We start from the raw sequence: 17,676 nt of genomic DNA on the forward strand, positions 1-17,676 counted from the left end.
CCAAAAAGTTTTGAACCATTGCACCAGGCCAGGGGTTCTCAACCTAGGCGCCATTGACATTTCTCTGTTGTGGGAAGCACCCTAAGACATTTAGCGGCACCCCTGCCCTTTCCCCACTGAATAGCAAGTTATCATCCCCTGTTTCATTCCCCAAAGTGTCTCCAGACATTGCCAGTGTTCATTGGGTATGGAGATCACTGGCTGAGAACCACTGCACTAGGCTCTGCCATCCTCATCTGCTGGGGCTTCCAGCCCTTCCTCTTGTTGGTAATTTGAATATTTCATCCTCTGGCTTCCTGTATCTACCTGGCTATTGGCTGCCCCCACCTGACTGTCCTATATACTCCCTAAGACAGGCTGATGATTGTGGCTCTGGTTCAGTGACTTCCTTATCACCACCCATCTCCACAAGCACGACCACCGGTTGCCTTCCCACACCGTGCACCTGGAGTGTCCAGAACACCCTCTCTCCCTGCACAATTTCAAGCCCCACCCATCCACTGGATATCGTAGTTTACCTCAATTTTCAGTCAACCTCTATAGAGCAGGGGTTAGGTCTCTATTACTGTGATTCCAGCCCCTAGCCCAGACCTGACACAGCTGAGGGGTTACAGCTCAGTTGTGTAAACTCTGAGGGAGAGGAGACTAGCCCTTTCACCCTGGGGTCTCTATAATGGCACAGAGTCTGGCACATGGCAAGTAGCTGGTCTGCATGCCCAGCTGAATCTTCTGATTCTCTGAATTGCCTCTCCTCATTGCCCCTCTGCAGACTTCTCCTCCCCACTTACTGGGTAGCTGTCCTTCCTACAGTTCAGCAAGGTCTCCCGTCCCCAGGCCTAGACTGGTTTCCTCACCTTCCAAAGGCCCACCTCTGCACACACCAATGAGCCTACCACTTCCCAGAGCAGTTGTGTGAATTCTAGTCCTTTTAAGTCTGGCCTGGCAATCCTGCCTCCCTTTACAAGGTCCTCATCTTCCCAGCCTCCCTTGCTGCCAGTCAGTGGTGGCCATATCATGTTATTCTAGCCACAGAACGGCACCGGAAGTCTGTTGAGCTTGTGGACGGTTCAGCCCTGTTACAAGGTAATAAGACAGGACAGATGTCCTATTTTCCTCGCTTGCTTTCCCATCTCTGGGAACATGGCAGCCATCATGGAACCATAAGGCTGTAGGCGGAGATATCGCCAAAATGCTTACAGGGGCACAGTGGAACGGTTAGTGGTTCTCGGGCCTCCACCACTGGACTACAGTAAGCAGCCTTAGCTTATTACTTGGAGTAGGCATCACGTCCTTCTCAGGGTTATCTCACCCATGCCCATGGTTTCTGTTACTTCCTGGACACCAATAATCGAAACTTCTAGTTCCATCCATTGGTAGCCCCATCTCTGAATTTAACCCATTTAAAGGATTCCCCTACCTACTCAGTGGTCCAAAATTTACCCTCCTCTCCCACCTCCCTCTCCAACTGGCCTGCCTCATGGTGTCCAGTTCCGACATGTGGTCATACTGAGCCTCTCCTCCCTACCTCCTGGTTTTATTGGGCCTTCCCAAGTGTCTTGCAAACAAACAGCCCCTCTACATACACTGGTCTCTACCATCTGACTTCCTCATACACTTGGGTGAATCTCACTCTTTTCTCTCTGCTTGATTTTTAGTAGTTCATCCTCTATTCAGCCTGCCCCACCTGCTTCAACACAATGTTCCACTGTTGCGTGGACATAGTCATGCCATGTCCCTGGCCCACCTCACTGCTCTCCTAGATGATGGAGACCAGTTATAAATTCTCCAAGGTCCCAGAACTCACCATGGATTGAGTCCACCCCCACCCCTGCAGGGACTTGCAATCAGGTTTTTCACTTTAGACTTTTTAATATTTCATACAGCGATTATGGTGCATTCAGGAACCCAACCCCCCAAACCCCACTAGGAGGGCCCCCACCCCAGCCCTCCCACCCCATTTGAGGGCCCCAGGTTTAGAGTGGAGGACGGGGAAGTAACCACCCATCTGGGACTGACCCCAGACACTGTCCCTGCCCTGCCTCACCCTCCCCAGGGGTTCAGGGGTAACACCTGGGCCCGAACCCCATGCACCCCTCTGCCCCTGCTTGTGCACATATACACACTATGGCTCCTTGAAGAGTTGGTCAGTTCCTGGCAGGGCCCTACTCAACAGCACCGAGTGGGACAGGGGCGGGAGGGTTGGGTTAAGGAGACCCTGAGAAGGAAGGAGGCCCCAGCTATGGGACAGCAAGAGGGAAAGAGTGGGGGCCCCCCACCTCGTCCACCTCCCAGAGAGTCTCCGGTAGTCCGCAGGTCCCCCTGTGGCCGAGGATGGCGGGCCGGGCGGGGGGGGGGTAGGAAGGCGAATGGTCAAGGCATGCTTTCCCTTAGCCGACCCCAGGGTCTGGTGATGGTCAGGGTTCCAAATAGGGGCTGTGTCCCTGCCTTGGAAAGGCTGGGAGCGGGGCTTCATTGCACAAAATACTGTGGGAGGGCCACACGCAGGGGGTGGGGCCCAGCCAGTCTGTATACAGAGATATTGCATTTAAAAAATGAAAACCTCATTTAAAATAATTAAAAACAACAATGAATGAAACAAATAAAAAAAGGCCCACACAACATGAGGCAGGTGGGGCAGGCAAGAAAGCAGGCAGGGGAAGCCTCAGACCCAAGGCATTGCCACATCCTGAGTCGAGATCCCCCAGCCCAGGCTAGCTCCGGACCCCTGGCTGGCCGTGGGGTAGTGGTCCTGGGGGAAGGTATGATGGTGAGGGGGTAAAAGGCCTGGCCTCAGCGTGGGAGGCTGGCAGGGCCATGCTGTCCGCCGGCAACTACCGAGACAGAGAGAGACAGACAGACAGACAAGACAGACAAACCAGGCGAAGGAGCGATGAGAGCTTTGTTAGCACCCAGCAGACAGGCCAATGGGTGGGCTGACAGGCCAATGGTCGGGTGTTCGGACAGGCAGCGGGAACATGTGGGCAGGCGAGCATGAGTCAGGCAGGTAGGCAGGCAGCAAGCGAGGAGGATGCGGCTGGGGGCTGCCCTGTGAGGGGAGTGGCATCCCTCCAGCTGCTGCCTGCTGGGGCCTCGGTCTGTGGCTTAGAACTCAGCTTAGAACTCGGTGTCCACCACGCGGAAAGCTGGCCTGCCTGGAGGGGGAAGCAGAGCGGATGGCTGTTGGTGGGTAAGCAGGAAGGTGGCTGGGGCAGGGAAGAGGGCAAGGGCCACACTTACCTGAGTCAGGCATTGATGAAGACCGAAGGCTGGCCTCCTTTTGTAGCTGGATCTCCTTTAGTGCAAATATGGAAGTAGCTGTGGATGAAGAGAGACACTGGGAAATGACCCACAGAGCCATCCAGGATCACCTCCCACATGGCCCCCTTGGGGGAGTTAGAAAAAGCTGCCTTTTCTTTGAGAGGCTTGACTTTCGCCTATCAAACAATCCTTACACACAAACCAGCTACAGCTAGGGAATATGGAATATGGACCATTACATAAATGCCAGAAAATCAGTAATTCTGTCAAGTGTGATAATGGTACTGCAATTACCACCTGCTGAGTCTAGATGATGGTGCTTGGGATTTTAGTTTAATCTAGTGGGGAGATGCAGGAAGTGGGCCATTTTTTAAGGTATATAATATTGTTATGAAAAATATTTTAGAGACACATGCTGAAATTTATAGATGAATGACACATCTGGGATCTGATTCAAAATAATCAGAGGGAGTACAGATAAAACCATATTGGCCACAAGTCAATGACCTGTTGGGAATACTTGGGGACTCATATTATTTGGTCTAATAGATAAATATATATAATTTTACTTATTTTTTTTTTCCTAAAAAGATCTTATTGGGGCAGGCTCTTGGGTGGCTCGGTTAAGGTCTGCCTTCGGCTCAGGTCACGATCTCAGGGTCCTGGGATTGAGCCTCATGTCGGGCTCTCTGCTCAGCTGGGAGCCTGCTTCTCCCTCTCTCCTTCTGCCTGCCACTCCCCCTGCTTGTGGTCGCTTTCTGTGTCAAATAAAATCTTTAAAATAAAAATCTTATTTGAAAAAGAGAGAGGGAGATAGAAAGAGGAGTATGGGGAGGGACAGAGGGGAGGGAGAGGGACAAGCAGACTCCGCAGAGCCCAATGTGGGGCTTGAACTCACTACCCTGAGATCATGACCTGAGCCAAAACCAAGAGTCAAATGCTTAACCAACAGAGCCACCTAGGTGCCCCTATTTATTTTTTTTAAAGTAACTTCTGTACCTAACGTAGGACTCAAACTCACAACCCTAAGATCAAGAGTCATATCTCCACTAACTGAACCAGGCTGGTGCCCCCAAATATATAAAGGGGCGCCTGAGTGGTGCAGTCAGTTGAGCGTCGGGACTCCTGGTTTTGGCTCAGGTCATCTCAGGATCCTGAAACTGAGTCCCGTGTCAGGCTCTGCTGCTTTAAGACTCTACTCTCTCTCCCTTTCCTTCAACCCCTCCCCACCACACACTCCCTCCAAAACAAATAAATCTTTGGGGTGCCTGGATGCTCAGTCAGTTAAATGTCCAACTCTTGGTTTTGGCTCAGGTCATAATCTCAGGGTCCTGGGATTGAAACCCGTGTCGGGGTCCATGCTCTGCTGGGAATCTGCTTGAGGACTTCTCTTCCTACCCCTCTGAGCCCCTCACTCACACTTTCTATTGGAAATAAATCAATCTTTAAAATAAAAAAAGAGAACACCCTGTGTGATTACGTTTCTGCATAGTTCCAAGAATGGGGAAAACCCATGCTGTTAGAAGTCCAACTAGTGGGTAATCCTTGGGAAGGGGTTAGGGATAACTAAACGAAATAAGAGGGCACCTTCAGGGAAGCTCCTCATATCTTATTTCTTCTTTCTTTTTTTTAAGGTTAGAAAGAGAGAGAGAGAGAGAGAGCGCGAGAGAGCACGCGTGCGCACAAGTACAAGCAGGGGGAGCGGCAGGCAGAGGGAGTGGGAGAAGTAGACTCCCTGCTGAGCAGGGAGCCTGATGCAGGACTTGATCCTAGGACCCTGGGATCATGACCTGAGTCAAAGGCAGACGCCTAACAGACTAAGCCATCCAGGCGTCCCTCATATCCTATTTTTTGGCCCGTATGCCAGTTACACAGGTGTGTTTAGTTTGTGAAAATTCATTGTGATGTATACTTACGATCTGTGCATTTCATACATATTTTATAAGAAAATGTTTACTAGAAAAAGGGAAAGTGATGTTGCATCTATCTTTATGTATGTTTGAAAATTCCCAGGAAAGGTAAAAAGGAACCGAAAACCAAGTTAATTTTTGTAATAAATGCATCACGTGTCTGAACAAGGATGTGCTACCCCAGAGGTAACACAGCCCGAGCCCTGCACAACCTGCCCAGCGTCTTGTCCCCCCCAGCCCCCCACCAGCTTCACTCACTGTCAGGAAGTTTGTGGATCCGCTCCCCCAGACTGAGGAAGAATGGATGTTTCATGGCGTCCTCTGCGGAGATCCGATTGCGACCTTCAAACTGAGTGGGGGACAGGTGTGGGGAGGGCAAGGGGCAGTGAGGGCGGCGGCAGTGTACTGAACACCTTCAACAAGCAGGACTCTCTTCCTCCCCACCCCTGGAGCTCCCCCGTTTCCCCACCCCTAGAATCCCCTAACCCCCAAGGCTGGCCCAGGAAGGTGGACTCACCTGCAGCAGCTTGTTGAGGAGGTCAGCCCCATCGCTGTCAAGTCTACAGCAAGGACAAGGGGACCTGCTTTAAGTTGAGTTTGGGCACTCTGGCCCCTAACACCTGCCCACCCACCCACCAGTCTCACCGGGGTGCATGGCTCAAAAGGGCCTCGGCTCGATACTTGGGGTAGTTGTATGTCTTGAACTCTTCGTTGGATAGAATGCCTGGCCACGTCTCCTCGGTTGGGGTTCCTGGTGGAGAAGAATTACCCTAAGCATCCACAGGGCATCACTAAATGTCCCCACAGCTCCTAGGGCCCATTCCTCCTCACCCAAGATGCGGAAGATGAAGTGCAGCTGTTCCTCCACAGTGGAGCCTGGGAAGAGGGGCCGGCCTGTGGCCATCTCATAGAAGATGCAGCCCACACCCCTAGGCAGGGAGGGCACAGTGAAAAGGGAGGCAGTCGGCTGACTGGCCATTGTGACCAAGCCACCGCCTTCACTACACAGCTCCTGCCACACTTCCACCTGTCCTCACCACATGTCAATCTGGGTAGAGTAGTCCGTGGACCCAAGCAGAATGTCAGGGGGTCGGTACCACAGTGTCACCACCTCATTGGAGTAGGTCTTCGTTGGAATCGACTTAGCTCGGGCCAGGCCTGGGAGGTTGAGAGAAGGGGCAGCTGGAATTGAGGAGGTCCCTGGCGGTCTGGGGGAGAGGACAGCTGGGATGGAGAGCATCTTAAGCAAAGCCTGGAGAAGCTGAAGGGGACTGAGATTAGGTAGTCATGAAGGAGAGGATAAGGCTGGGGCGTCACGGGGAAGCAGGGGGAGGCCAGGGTACCAAAATCTGCCAGCTTCAGTTCTCCTCTCTCGTTGATGAGCAGGTTTTGGGGCTTGAGGTCTCGGTGTAGCACCTTCTGCCGGTGGCAGTAGGCCAGGCCACGAAGCAGCTGGAACAGGAACAGCTAGGGACCCAGGAAAGGCAGGTGGAGGTCAAAGTATATCCAGCAGCCCGACCCCCAGCAGACACTGCTCCCCCTCCCAAACACAGACACTGAGCCCAGAGCCTTATCTCACGGAAGAGGACAGGGTCCCAATGCCCTCCAAGGGCTCCCAGCAAAAAAGCCATTACGGAAAAGTCTGTTTCTGGGAGATTTGTGGGGTGGAGTGGGTGAGTGGGGGCCCCCGTGTGCCCCCGCTTCCTGCCCCACACCCACTTTCACGTTGTGCATGTTGATGACGTTCCCACAGTCATCCAGGTACTGCTTCAGGTCCTTGTCCTGAGGAGAGGAGAGGAGATACAGGAGAAAAGAGGGGACAGTGGCCATCTCCCCACCTCCCTCCAGGACCAACCACCACTTAACCTTACCAGGTACTCAAAGACAAGGGTGAGGGACTTCTCCGTGTGGATAATGTCATGTAGCGTGACAATGTTGGCATGTTTGAGGTCCTTGAGCAGGGACACTGCAGGAAGCATGGGAATGAGATGGGGGAAGAGTTAGGACCCCACCCTCAGGATAGAGGCGAGGGTGAGGACCAGACAGGGATGAGGCCAAGGTTCCTTTCTTTCCCCGTGCACTCTGGGGTGATGGCTCATAGCCACTGGCTCTATCCCACCCGGTGCTAGGGAGGGGTGTTCCTGTTCCAGATGTGGAAACTAAGGCTCAGAGAAGAAGTTTGCAGCAAGAAGCAAGAACCTGGGCTTACAGCCCCAGGCTTATGTGACATTAGATATTCACAACCTGTCTTTGCTTTCTGCAAAGGGATTTTGCTTCAACCCTCAGTACAAAGGCTCTCAGCTTCTATGAAATTGAGTTTGCACATGTAACCTCTACGCAATTCAAGCTCATTCCGTGGGCCAGTCAGACTAGAAACTGTCATGTCAAGGAAACGTTAGCACTTCCATGGGTGCTCTCAGAAGCGGACAAAGCAAGCACCTGGCTTTCTAATTCCTTGGTCTCTTCTCCGAACAGGAACAGATCCCCAATTACCTCAATTATGACCTAGATATCCGCACGATGGGCACTTTCTACTGAAGGCCAGAGTGTCAGAAGCGAAGTCCCAAAACCCCCAGGCTCTGTGCTCACTGTGGGGTGTGTATGGATGAGACATGGGGAGAGCCCGGGAAGCCTGGGACGGCCTTCCTGGGTGACTGTACCTTCCCGGATGGCGGTGCAGGGAGCCCCTTCTTCGTGTTCCAGTCTGATCTCCTTGAGTGCCACAAGGTTGTCTGTGAGCTTGCTTTTGCCTTTGTAGACGGTGGCATAGGTACCCTGGAGTGTGAGGAAGAGTGACAGGAAAGGAGCTGGAGGCTGCAGGAAGCTCTCGCGGCCCCTTATCCCCACCACAGGCCTCCCAATTGGCTCTCACCTCACCCAGCTTGTCCAGCTTGATGTACGTCTCCAGTTTCCCAAAGCCAATCTCAGACTGTGGGGTAAAGGGGCAGATTGAAGCAGGCTCACGGGAGGGGCCGGGGAAGAGAGAAGTGGGCAGAGGTGAGGCGAGGCCAGAAGCAGGAGACGCTCACCAAGCTGACGCGGCGGAGGCGGCGGCTGAGGGGCTTGTCGAAGATGGGGCTGTTGAGGGTCAACTTCTCAAGGTAGCCCTCAGGCAGCCGGATGTCGGCTGGGAGTGACAGGCGCTTGTTGATGTCCTAGTAGGCAAGACAGGTGGGAAGACCATGAGTGCCACCTTCCCGGGTTCCACCCTCTTCTCTCGTCCCACCACCAGCCAGACAGGGTTAAGCACCTCGGTGGAGATCTTGCGTGGGGGATGGTTGCGCATGCGCACCCTCACTGGCGACTGCACCTCATCCGAGGACGTGGCTGAAGCCTGGTCACTCTCCCCATCAGACCCCATCTTCAAGTCCTCATGTACAATCTCTGGTAGTGAGGACAGGGGGAGGAGGGCAGACCAGTTGAGGTCCAGAGCCCCAGGAACCCCCTCCCCTGTGGAACACACTGCTTCATCACACACATACACACAAGCCCTCCAAGCCGCCTGGAGTCCCTCAGGCGAGGGTGGCAAGGCCCAGGAAGGTTCAGACAGGTCGCGTGGGCTGAGTAGGGGTGGAGGGGCAATAGTCACCTAGTGGAGCACCCCCATTCCAGGGGTGAGCTGAGACTGGTGCTGGCCCAGGGCCAGGAGGCCTGCAGCAGCAGAGTAGCCAAAGGCCCTGGGAAGGTGGGCACCGGGCAGGCAGGCACCCGTAGGCCCGAGGGGGCCATAGCGGAGTGCAGGGGAAGGGCAAAGGGAAGGCTGGGGCAGCTGCAGCAGGCAGGGCACTCTTCCTCCCCCTGAGGCCTGGGCACAAAGCCAAGGAGAGGGACACAGATGGACAGATAGAGGGTGCTGAGAGGATGGCAGGGAGGGGAAGAGAATAGAGAAAGGAAAATGGAAATAATACAAGTCTAAGGGGAACTAGGCTGGGAGGCAGCTCCCGGGGACCAGTGCTGGGGGCAGGAGTGATCAGTGGACCTACCTGGTGCAGAGCTGAGTGGGCCCCGTCCGGAGCGAGGTTCCCCAGGAGCGGCACGAGTGGGCACCTCTCCAAGGTCACTGCCACCGCCACCCCCACTCTCATCCAGGCCTATCTGTTCGGGGGCACCATTGGTCTTGTCCACACCTCGGCCCCCTCGGAGTGTCATCGACAGCTGCCGCTTGATCTTCTTCATCCGATCCATGGCGACCTGAGCAGGAGGGATAGATGGGAATGGGTCCCACGTTAGCACTTGCCTGACCATCACGGGCCCCCTAAAGCCCAAGACAACTTAGTGAGGTACACTGACACGAACCTGTGTCAGTGCCCACCCAACCACTGTGGAGGCCTTGAAACACTTGGGATTCCCAGAAACCTGGCACAGATGGGGACTCTTGTCAGTGCCCACCCACCTACAGCCAGCCCCTGGGGACCCCACTCCTGAGTAGCACACCTGGGTGTTGAGGCCTGGGTGGCTGGCTGAGGGCAAGGGCCCAACTGGTGGACTGTTGGCCTCTATGGGGGCAGCCTCACTGTGGGAACAAAGGCCCCCACAGCAGGCATTCTCAGGTGCAGTGGCGGTGATGGGCCCAGCTGTGGGTGGGGCGAGGCGCTCTCCCAGGACTGAGGGGCCACCAATACGGCCCTGGACTCGCCCATAGAATGGCATGTTCCGCCGGCACCAGCCCCACATCACCCCCCCAACTGCCAAGGCAGAATGTTCCCCACAACCATAAGGACCCGCCCGCCTTCCCCAGCAACCATTGTCACGGTGACTAAGTGGACTACCCCACTGGTCTACTCAAGTGAGGGGTGTACGGAGAGGGGAGTCCTGCCCAGACCCAACCACTGGGTAGGTTGTGGGGAGTGCTGAATCTCAACAGACAGCAGCTGTCCTGAGGGCTCCTGGAAAGTTTCAACCAGGTTGGGACCCTATGGGTCCCACTCAAGATTTTTATAAGCCAGGCCTTATAAAAATTTTTTCTACTTGAGAGTGCACATCTCCCTTATCACCCCAAATAAATGTCCCAGTCCTCAAGGGTGGCCCACAAGGTCTTATCCTATTCACCCCATTAGCTTCCTGGCCTCACCTCCCCCCACAACTACTGCCAGTTGCTGTTCTGCAACCACAACCAGCAGTCCCACCTCAGGCCCTTTGCACTGGCTGCTCCTGGTGCGTGGAATACCCGTCCCCCAGATTTCAAAATAGCTCACTCCCTCACCCTCTTCAGACCCTTGCTCAAATAGCACCTTTTCCATGGATAATCCTCCACAAATAACCCTACTTAAAATCTCAACCATACTGAGCTCCCCCTTACTTTGCCAAATTATCCCCCCAGCACTTATCACCTCCTCAGAAATGATACCACCGACTTATTGGTTTCTATATTCTTAACTGTCTGTCTCCTCACCGCCATAACTAGAAGATCAGCTCCGCCAGGGTAGATTTCTGTCTGTTTAGGTCACGGCTATATCCTGAGGACCTGGAACAGTGACTGACACAGAGTAGACGCTCAAAAAGTGCTTATGGCAGAAATTAATGAATCAGGGGGCTGAGGGCCTAAGACCAATCCCCACCCGGATGGGCAGGGTAGGTCTGCTACTTGTGAACAACTCCAGAAAATGTGGCCCAGGGACATTGGCATCGCGGGAAGATGACCTAGATGGGGCCGCTGGAGGGAACAGGGCCACCAAAAGGCTTAGGCTGGCCTTCTTCTGCTTCCTCCTGGGCTCCAGGCCAGCAAGGTGGGGGAAAGATCTGGCCTAGGAACCATCTGGACTCACAGCGGGCCTAAGATGGCCCTGGGCCCAAGGGAAGTAGAGCTAGAGAGGAGGTGGGAGGATGAGGTGGGGCTGGATTCGAGGAGAGAAGTGGGTCGTCTGTTACCTGGAAATCAGGCGCTTACCCCACTGGTCCCTATACCCTGCTTCTGCCTGCCTGGCCTCACCACCCCCAGGAGGAGCAGAGGTGCCAGCCTAGCAGAGAGACCCCAGCAAAGAGGATGAGGTCCATTCAGAGAACCCAGGAGAACCACAAAAATCCTGATCCAGTAGGCTGAACACTGGACCTGAAGGTGAAGAAGGAGAAGCATGGCCAGCCCCAAAGGCAGTCTTGCATCCATGGTACAAATACTCAGTCGGCTTTGCCTGTAGTGGCAGGGAATTGGGCATCTGGGGGGACCGTAAGTAGGGCTGGATGGAAGATGAGGAGGGAGCCAGAAGGAGCCAGGGTCCATGACCTTTAACTGGAAACTCCAAGAGCTGAACATGTTCCAGAGTTCAGTTTTGGGGGGATTTTAGGAAGACAGGATACAAAATCTGTGTATCACGTAACATTCCCAGCAGGGGTGCCCTGGGCAGACCTTTGTGAACAGAGACACTTGAACATTAATATACAACAAAACTTTTAAATATTATTATTTCCATTTTCTGAGCTTTTTAAGAGTTCAGAATAGTAAAGGAAGGAACAAGAAACTGGATACACAACTCCACTCAAAAAAAGGGTATATGTCCTTCCTGACCCTCCGAGGACATACACCCATCCTCAGAATACTCTCACCCCCAAAGGCACTCATCACCTCACACCACACTGTCCACTGAAGACATAGTCATCATACTCTAGTCATCACGGTCACCACACAACTCGCACCGAGAACACAACATCCTCATCCTGTCCAGACCCCTATAAGCATAAACTGGCCCCTCAAGAAGGCCTCCCTGCATTTTAACAGCACCTGCAATTTCCCCATTTATTTCTAACCCCCATCAGCACAGGAAGCCCCAACAGAGCAGAGCACTGTTTGCATAGGCTCGGGCCCCTCTAAGTTAACTCTCACCGCCACACTCTTGGGTGCCTCCTAGGCCAAGTTGCCCGTTAGCTTCTCCAAAGCACTTACCCCCATTAACACGCTGTTCCCTGTGCATGATTCTGACCCCTATTAACATGCACTTGGGACCCTCTACAGCTGACCCAAATTAGCACTCACTGGACCTTCACACTGCCCTGAATCTCATTAACATGAGGTGCAACTTGCCAGTCCCTGACCTGTTTTGCCCACTCAGGCAAAACTATCAGTAAACCCATATTCTGGTCTTCTCACTACCCTGTCCCCACCACCCCCCATCAGCACAAGCTGGACCTTCACTTCACCCTGACCTCTATTAGCACACACTGGGCCTCACACAGTGCCTCCCCATTAGCACACCCTGAACCCTTCACTCAGCCCCATTCCCCAGGGACATACCAACACAGTGTTCTATAATGGCCTGACCCTCATTAGCGCACCCAGGTCTTCACTCTGCCTGGAGCACCATTAGCACACACTTCAGCCCTCCATGGTTCTGAATCCACTTTATCACACCTAGACCTTCACATATTCCTGTCCTTTATTTCTCTTTGCTTCAAATCTTTCACACCTATAATGCCTGTTGGTTCACACCTGAACCCCTTCACAATCCCGATTCTCCTTACCGCACCCCCTGGAACCTCAACACACCCCAGCCCCCCATGGACAAAAGCACACTGTCTTCACAACGTTCTGATGCTCACTAGCATTTTCCAGACCCGATACGGCTCTGACTCTTCCCCCAATGGCACACATTTAAGCACCTCCAAGGCTGGTCACTAGATTTTCATATGTAACTGTCCCTTATCGCATCCTGGAGTCTCACACCCCATCCTCATGGATGGTTGGGGACGAATGGACACGGGGACACACACCCCATCTTGATCCTTAATATATTGGACCTCCTAACAATGCTAAGACATTTCCCTCACCACTGTGCCCTCCCACCTCACATATATCCATAACTTCTGGTACTCAGTAGCACAGGCTCAGGTCTTCCACCACTCTGTCCCCGTTAGCATATCCTGGGCCTCATACTACCCAACCTTTATTAACACACACATGTACCCTTTACAGCTATGACCCCCATTAGCAACACTCAACACTAGAGTTCTTCCACTACCCTGACCTCCATGAGCACTCTCTGGACCTCAGCATGCTGCAGTCCCTCACGGACGAATACACAGTATTGACACCATCCTGATGCTCAGTCACACACACAGGACTTCAGAGCCCTGATCCTATTAGCATCCCTTCTGCTATCTCTACCACCTTAACCCCCATTAACACACACGGGGGTCTCTCCACACCTATAACCCTGTTTGCATACCTCAGCATTCCTAACATGCTCTCCCCCATCACACACGGTCGGGGCCCTTCACTGCCCTCCCCCATTAGCACACGCTGGGCCTCAAGCCCTACACAGCGGTTAAGACTTATTATCACACGCTCCGACCCCTCCACAGCTCAGGCCATTAGCAAAGCTCGAGTCTTTCACCACCCACTTCCACATCCTCTAGTCCTTTGATCACCCTGCTCCCCATTAGCACCCACAGGACTGCCCATCCCCAGTTCCCAGACCGGGCCCAGGGCGGGGCCAAGGTCAGGGAGGCCCCGAATGACCCCCCGCCCCGGTGCACTCTGGGAAATTCGCTGGGGGAGGGGGCACATGCCAGGGGTGCAGCCCAGACCCCTGGGCACCGCCCGGGGTCTGGGTTGGTTCTGCAAGAAGAAGGGCAGCCCCCACCCCACGTCTCGGGGACGCGCTCACCGGCGGGGGCGCGCGAGCAACCTCAGCGCCGCGGGGCCGGCGCGGCGGCGCCTGGGGCGGCGGCCCGGGCTGAGGCCGCGCGACCTCCTTCTCCTCCTGTTCGCCGCAGGCGCCCGTCCCAGTAGTCTTCGGCCATGGCTGCTGGGCCCGGGCCGCCGCCGGCTGAGGAGGAGGAGGCGGCGGCGGCGGCGGCGGTTGAGGCGGAGGCGGCGTCCCGCTCAGCCGGCCATGAGCTTGGCCGCTGCGGGCGATGCCCCCGGGCTCGCTGGCGCCCGCTCGAACCCGAGAGCTCACGGCGGCTCGAGGCTCAGAGCCGACTGCTTGCGGAGACGCGGCAGATCCCAGGGCCGAACACCCAACAGCCCAACCGCCGCGCGCGCCGCGCTCCACGCATGCGCACGCACGCGCTGAAAAGGCTGAAGTGGGAAGGAGGGGACTCACCTCGGACTGCATGTACCAAAAGACCCGTCCGCAGCGGGAGGGGGCCCGGCCATTGCGCGCCCACCGGGGAATGTGGCGCCAGCCCTGGAACGGCGCCAGGGGGAAGTGTAGAGGTTGCTTAGTACTCAGTACCGATCTTGCTAGAAGTTTGCTAGTGCCAAGGTGGGCAGCAGCCGGTAACCAACGTGCCGGTCACCACTCGGTCCCCCTACTTCGTCTCACTTGGTACATCCCCATGGTGGCAAACGGGACTTTGGCAAGGAGGAAAAAGACAAATGAGGCAGTCAGTCTGAGTCCCTTGAGGTGCCTCGGAAGGCAGGAATTTCAAAGGTTCGCGAGAAGATGACTTTTCTAGGAGAGGCGGCCTGGAGAATCATTGGCCTTTACCACCTTAGATAGGACAGAGTCTAACCCCGCCCAGCACCCCCCCACCTCCTCTGGCTCTTTCCCACTGTGAACGTGTGCGGCCCCGCCCTTTGAGGTAGTCGCCCAGCCAATCGGATTTGCCCCCTGGGGTGAGGCAGAGCAAGAATGAAGGGCGTGGCTGAGCTGAAGAGGCGTGATTTCACTGATCCGTGCCACGCCTCCTCCAGGTTTTCATTGGCTTTCAGCGCCGGGGGCGGACACTTCTTTTTGTTCGGAGCGCCTCTCTCGCCACAGAACGAATATTCTGCAAGATGATTGATCAAAAGAGCGTTCAATCGTCTTTCGCCCCTCCTCTAACCCCTCCCATTCTCCCACCCAAGCAAGACGCACGGGGTGGAGCCTAGGCTGAGAAAAGAGGGAAGGCGGACCTTAAGAGAGGAAGGTGCGTTACTGCGCATGCTTGGGGCTTTGGGTCGGGAGGAGACCTCTTTTCCACCTCACGCGAGTATTTGCGTATGCACCCTGAATTGGGTTTCTTGCCTGCCAGCTCTCAGTTACCTCTTGTCTGCCAGAACCCCGCCCGTGGCTCTCCCCAGGTCTGCGGTTATCTGTTTTATTTATTGAGCGCCTGTTGTGTCAAGCACTGCCAGCACACCTTAAGCCCTCACTCCTCTATGCCTGGAAAACTCCTACACTGTCAACAAGCCTGGCTCAAATGGCGGCAGCTTTTGGCAGGCCTTCTGGGACATCCTTACACTGCATCTCAGTCCAAAGCCAGCTTCCCCGCCTCTTCTGGGCTTCTTTTTATGGCAGCCTTGATCACACCGGTTAGAGTATTCTAGTAAGGTTCATACTAGCGAGGGTTTATCAGAGCATGATGGGAGTGGAAATACTTGACAAAGACAGAAGTCCACCGTGGGCTAGACCATCAGGTCCATTACTTCTTTGACCTCATTTTCATTTCCTTCCTCTTCCTCCGCTCCAGACGCATTTGTTCCCTTCAAGCTGTTTTTGAATAAAGCAAGCACAATCCAGCCTCAGGGACTTTGCACTTGCTGTTCCCTTTGCCAGGAATATTCTTCTAGATACTCACATGCCTCATCCCTTCACTTCTTCCAAGTCCTTGCTTTAATGTCACCTTCATGAAGCCTTCCCCGAATACCCTATTTAAAAATGTCTACCTGCATCCCATTCGAGACCCCCAGACCTAGCCCTACAAACCTTCTGAATGACACTTGTCAACTTCTTACAATTTACTTGTGTTTGTTCTGGGTCTCACCCTAGCAGAACATGAGGCACCCCGCCCCCCGACACATACCCACGCACACCCTTCAAGGCAGGGATTTTTTTTTTTTATCCATTGTTGTCTCCAATGCCTAGAATAATACCTGTCCCATAGTAAGCACTCAACAAATGTTGGGGCAAATGTTCGATGGCAAATAGCTCTAGGTCAAGAGACAACCATGTAACACCCTTCCCTATGTGCCTGCCTGATGCAGGGGGCTCAGTGAAGTGACCCAAACCCTGCCCACTGAACTCTGGTCTTCTATCTTGTTGGTGTTACAATGGTAGCCAAACAGGACACAAAATGGCACATGGGAGAGTACTGAGATATAACCAGGATTCAGGGGGTCCTGCTGAAGCTTTTCTTGATAAAGAAGCGTTTCAGGTACGAATGAGAGGAAGGTGATCCAGGAGTTCGGCGGCGAACAAAGGCACAGAAGTGTCTGGAGAATCACGAGTTATAATGGGGGGAGATAGTGGGCGAGGAGCTGGGATAGTATTGAAAGGGGGCAGAAGTTTGTGTTCAAGTGTCAGACGGTAGCGGCAGTGGACCAAGGTGTAGAGTGTTTGGGGAACTCTTAAACGGCAATGGAGAAAAGTATCTCTGGCAGGAAAACCTCTCCACTTGACCTAAACAGTTAGCATCACTAGTTAATAGATGCCAGAGGTAAAGCACTTCAGTCTCCAACATCCTAGAGGGGAATGAAAAGGAAGTATGGAAGGATGAGGTTACCTAAGCAGAGCAGGCCAGGGCAAAAATAATCATGAGAGGGAGGCAGACGGGGGCATAGGCTGTGCCTGGGGTCTGGAGCTGGCCTGGGAGGCGGCAGATGTGGGGGCAAGCTGTGAGGAGTGTCAGGCCAGGTTCAGGGATAGGTTGTGCTATTCCCAGTACCCTAGGTGAATGAAGGAATGAGGGGTCTGTTTTTAAGTGGGAGAAATAAGTTGGGCTTCTGGCTGGGTGAGGGAGAGGTATGAATGGCATCCCCAGGGACCAGGTGGCCAGTCTGATTGGTGCTTTCAACTATCTGGAGCCCTCAGTCAAGACCAAGGACTAGCATGGGCAGCTCTGCAGTCCTGAGGGCAGGGGCGGGGTGGGAGCAGCACTGTGGTGAGCCTGCTCCAACCAATCAACAACCCACAGCTGGCTCTCTTCACAAAGGTAGGAGGCCTAGGGACAAGCAGACCAGACCTGAGGAGGGAGAAGGGTGGAGTGGGAAAGGGTCTTTTCCTCCACAGATGTTCTCAGCCAAATATTTTCATTAAAAACTGCAAAGTCTGCGTAGTCATGGACATTCCTCAGTCCAACAGAGTTGTTCAGGCCCCCTGCAACTGGGAAGCTGAACAAGGGCTCCATAGGCATTCCTGGTGCTGGGAACCAGGATGGTGAAGACTTGTCCAAGGGCTCAGTGCTTTAAGCCAGATGGGAAGGGATCTGTCTCTCCAGGGACATAATCCATGCTGACCAAGCCCTGGCTGATGGGTCACAGCTGACTTTCTTCTTCACGGAAAGAACAAGGTTAGAGAAGTTACAGGGTTTGCTCAAACACGACTCTCTACTACCTCTCAAAATCAACATGGCAGGGAGTTAGAAGCTGGAGAGCTGGACAAGGTGGAATTTGAATCCAGCTCAAATATAGTCACGCGGACCCAGGTACCTGTGCTCTATGCCTCCATCTCTTTCCAATGTGGCAATTCCCACATTTTCTCTGCCCAGGCAACTGGCAGTTGGGATCGGGCTGAGCCCTGTGGGTTACCACCTGAACAGAACCACTCCAGAAGCCCCTTCCTTCCCTGGAAGCAGCAGGGCATGCCCCATC

The 17,676-nt window shown here is 54.1% G+C and overlaps 1 protein-coding gene across 4 annotated transcripts; it reads right to left on the reverse strand.

Moving 5' to 3' along the window:
* Nucleotides 1-2,881: 2,881 nt before the first annotated feature.
* On the reverse strand, nucleotides 2,882-14,603 carry CDK16 (cyclin dependent kinase 16). 4 transcript variants are annotated; one of them, XM_044234352.1, is made up of 16 exons: nucleotides 14,207-14,603; nucleotides 9,152-9,359; nucleotides 8,419-8,552; nucleotides 8,198-8,323; nucleotides 8,041-8,097; nucleotides 7,829-7,943; nucleotides 7,040-7,134; nucleotides 6,888-6,950; nucleotides 6,512-6,635; nucleotides 6,206-6,326; nucleotides 6,000-6,097; nucleotides 5,814-5,919; nucleotides 5,686-5,749; nucleotides 5,427-5,517; nucleotides 3,238-3,315; nucleotides 2,882-3,152 (listed from the first exon to the last, which is right to left on the reverse strand). In XM_044234352.1, exons 1-16 carry the CDS (start codon nucleotides 14,216-14,218, stop codon nucleotides 3,115-3,117), a joined length of 1,530 nt encoding a protein of 509 aa, XP_044090287.1. In that variant the 5' UTR covers nucleotides 14,219-14,603; the 3' UTR covers nucleotides 2,882-3,114. The 4 variants fall into 4 exon arrangements, with proteins under 4 accessions (XP_044090287.1, XP_044090289.1, XP_044090290.1 ...); XM_044234354.1 differs by having other exon boundaries at nucleotides 5,686-5,728; nucleotides 14,207-14,601; XM_044234355.1 differs by lacking the exon at nucleotides 14,207-14,603 and adding an exon at nucleotides 13,766-14,063.
* Between the last annotated feature and the right edge of the window lie 3,073 nt (nucleotides 14,604-17,676).

This window comes from Neovison vison, chromosome X, assembly GCF_020171115.1.
Source record: "Neovison vison isolate M4711 chromosome X, ASM_NN_V1, whole genome shotgun sequence".
NCBI lineage: Eukaryota > Metazoa > Chordata > Mammalia > Carnivora > Mustelidae > Neogale > Neogale vison.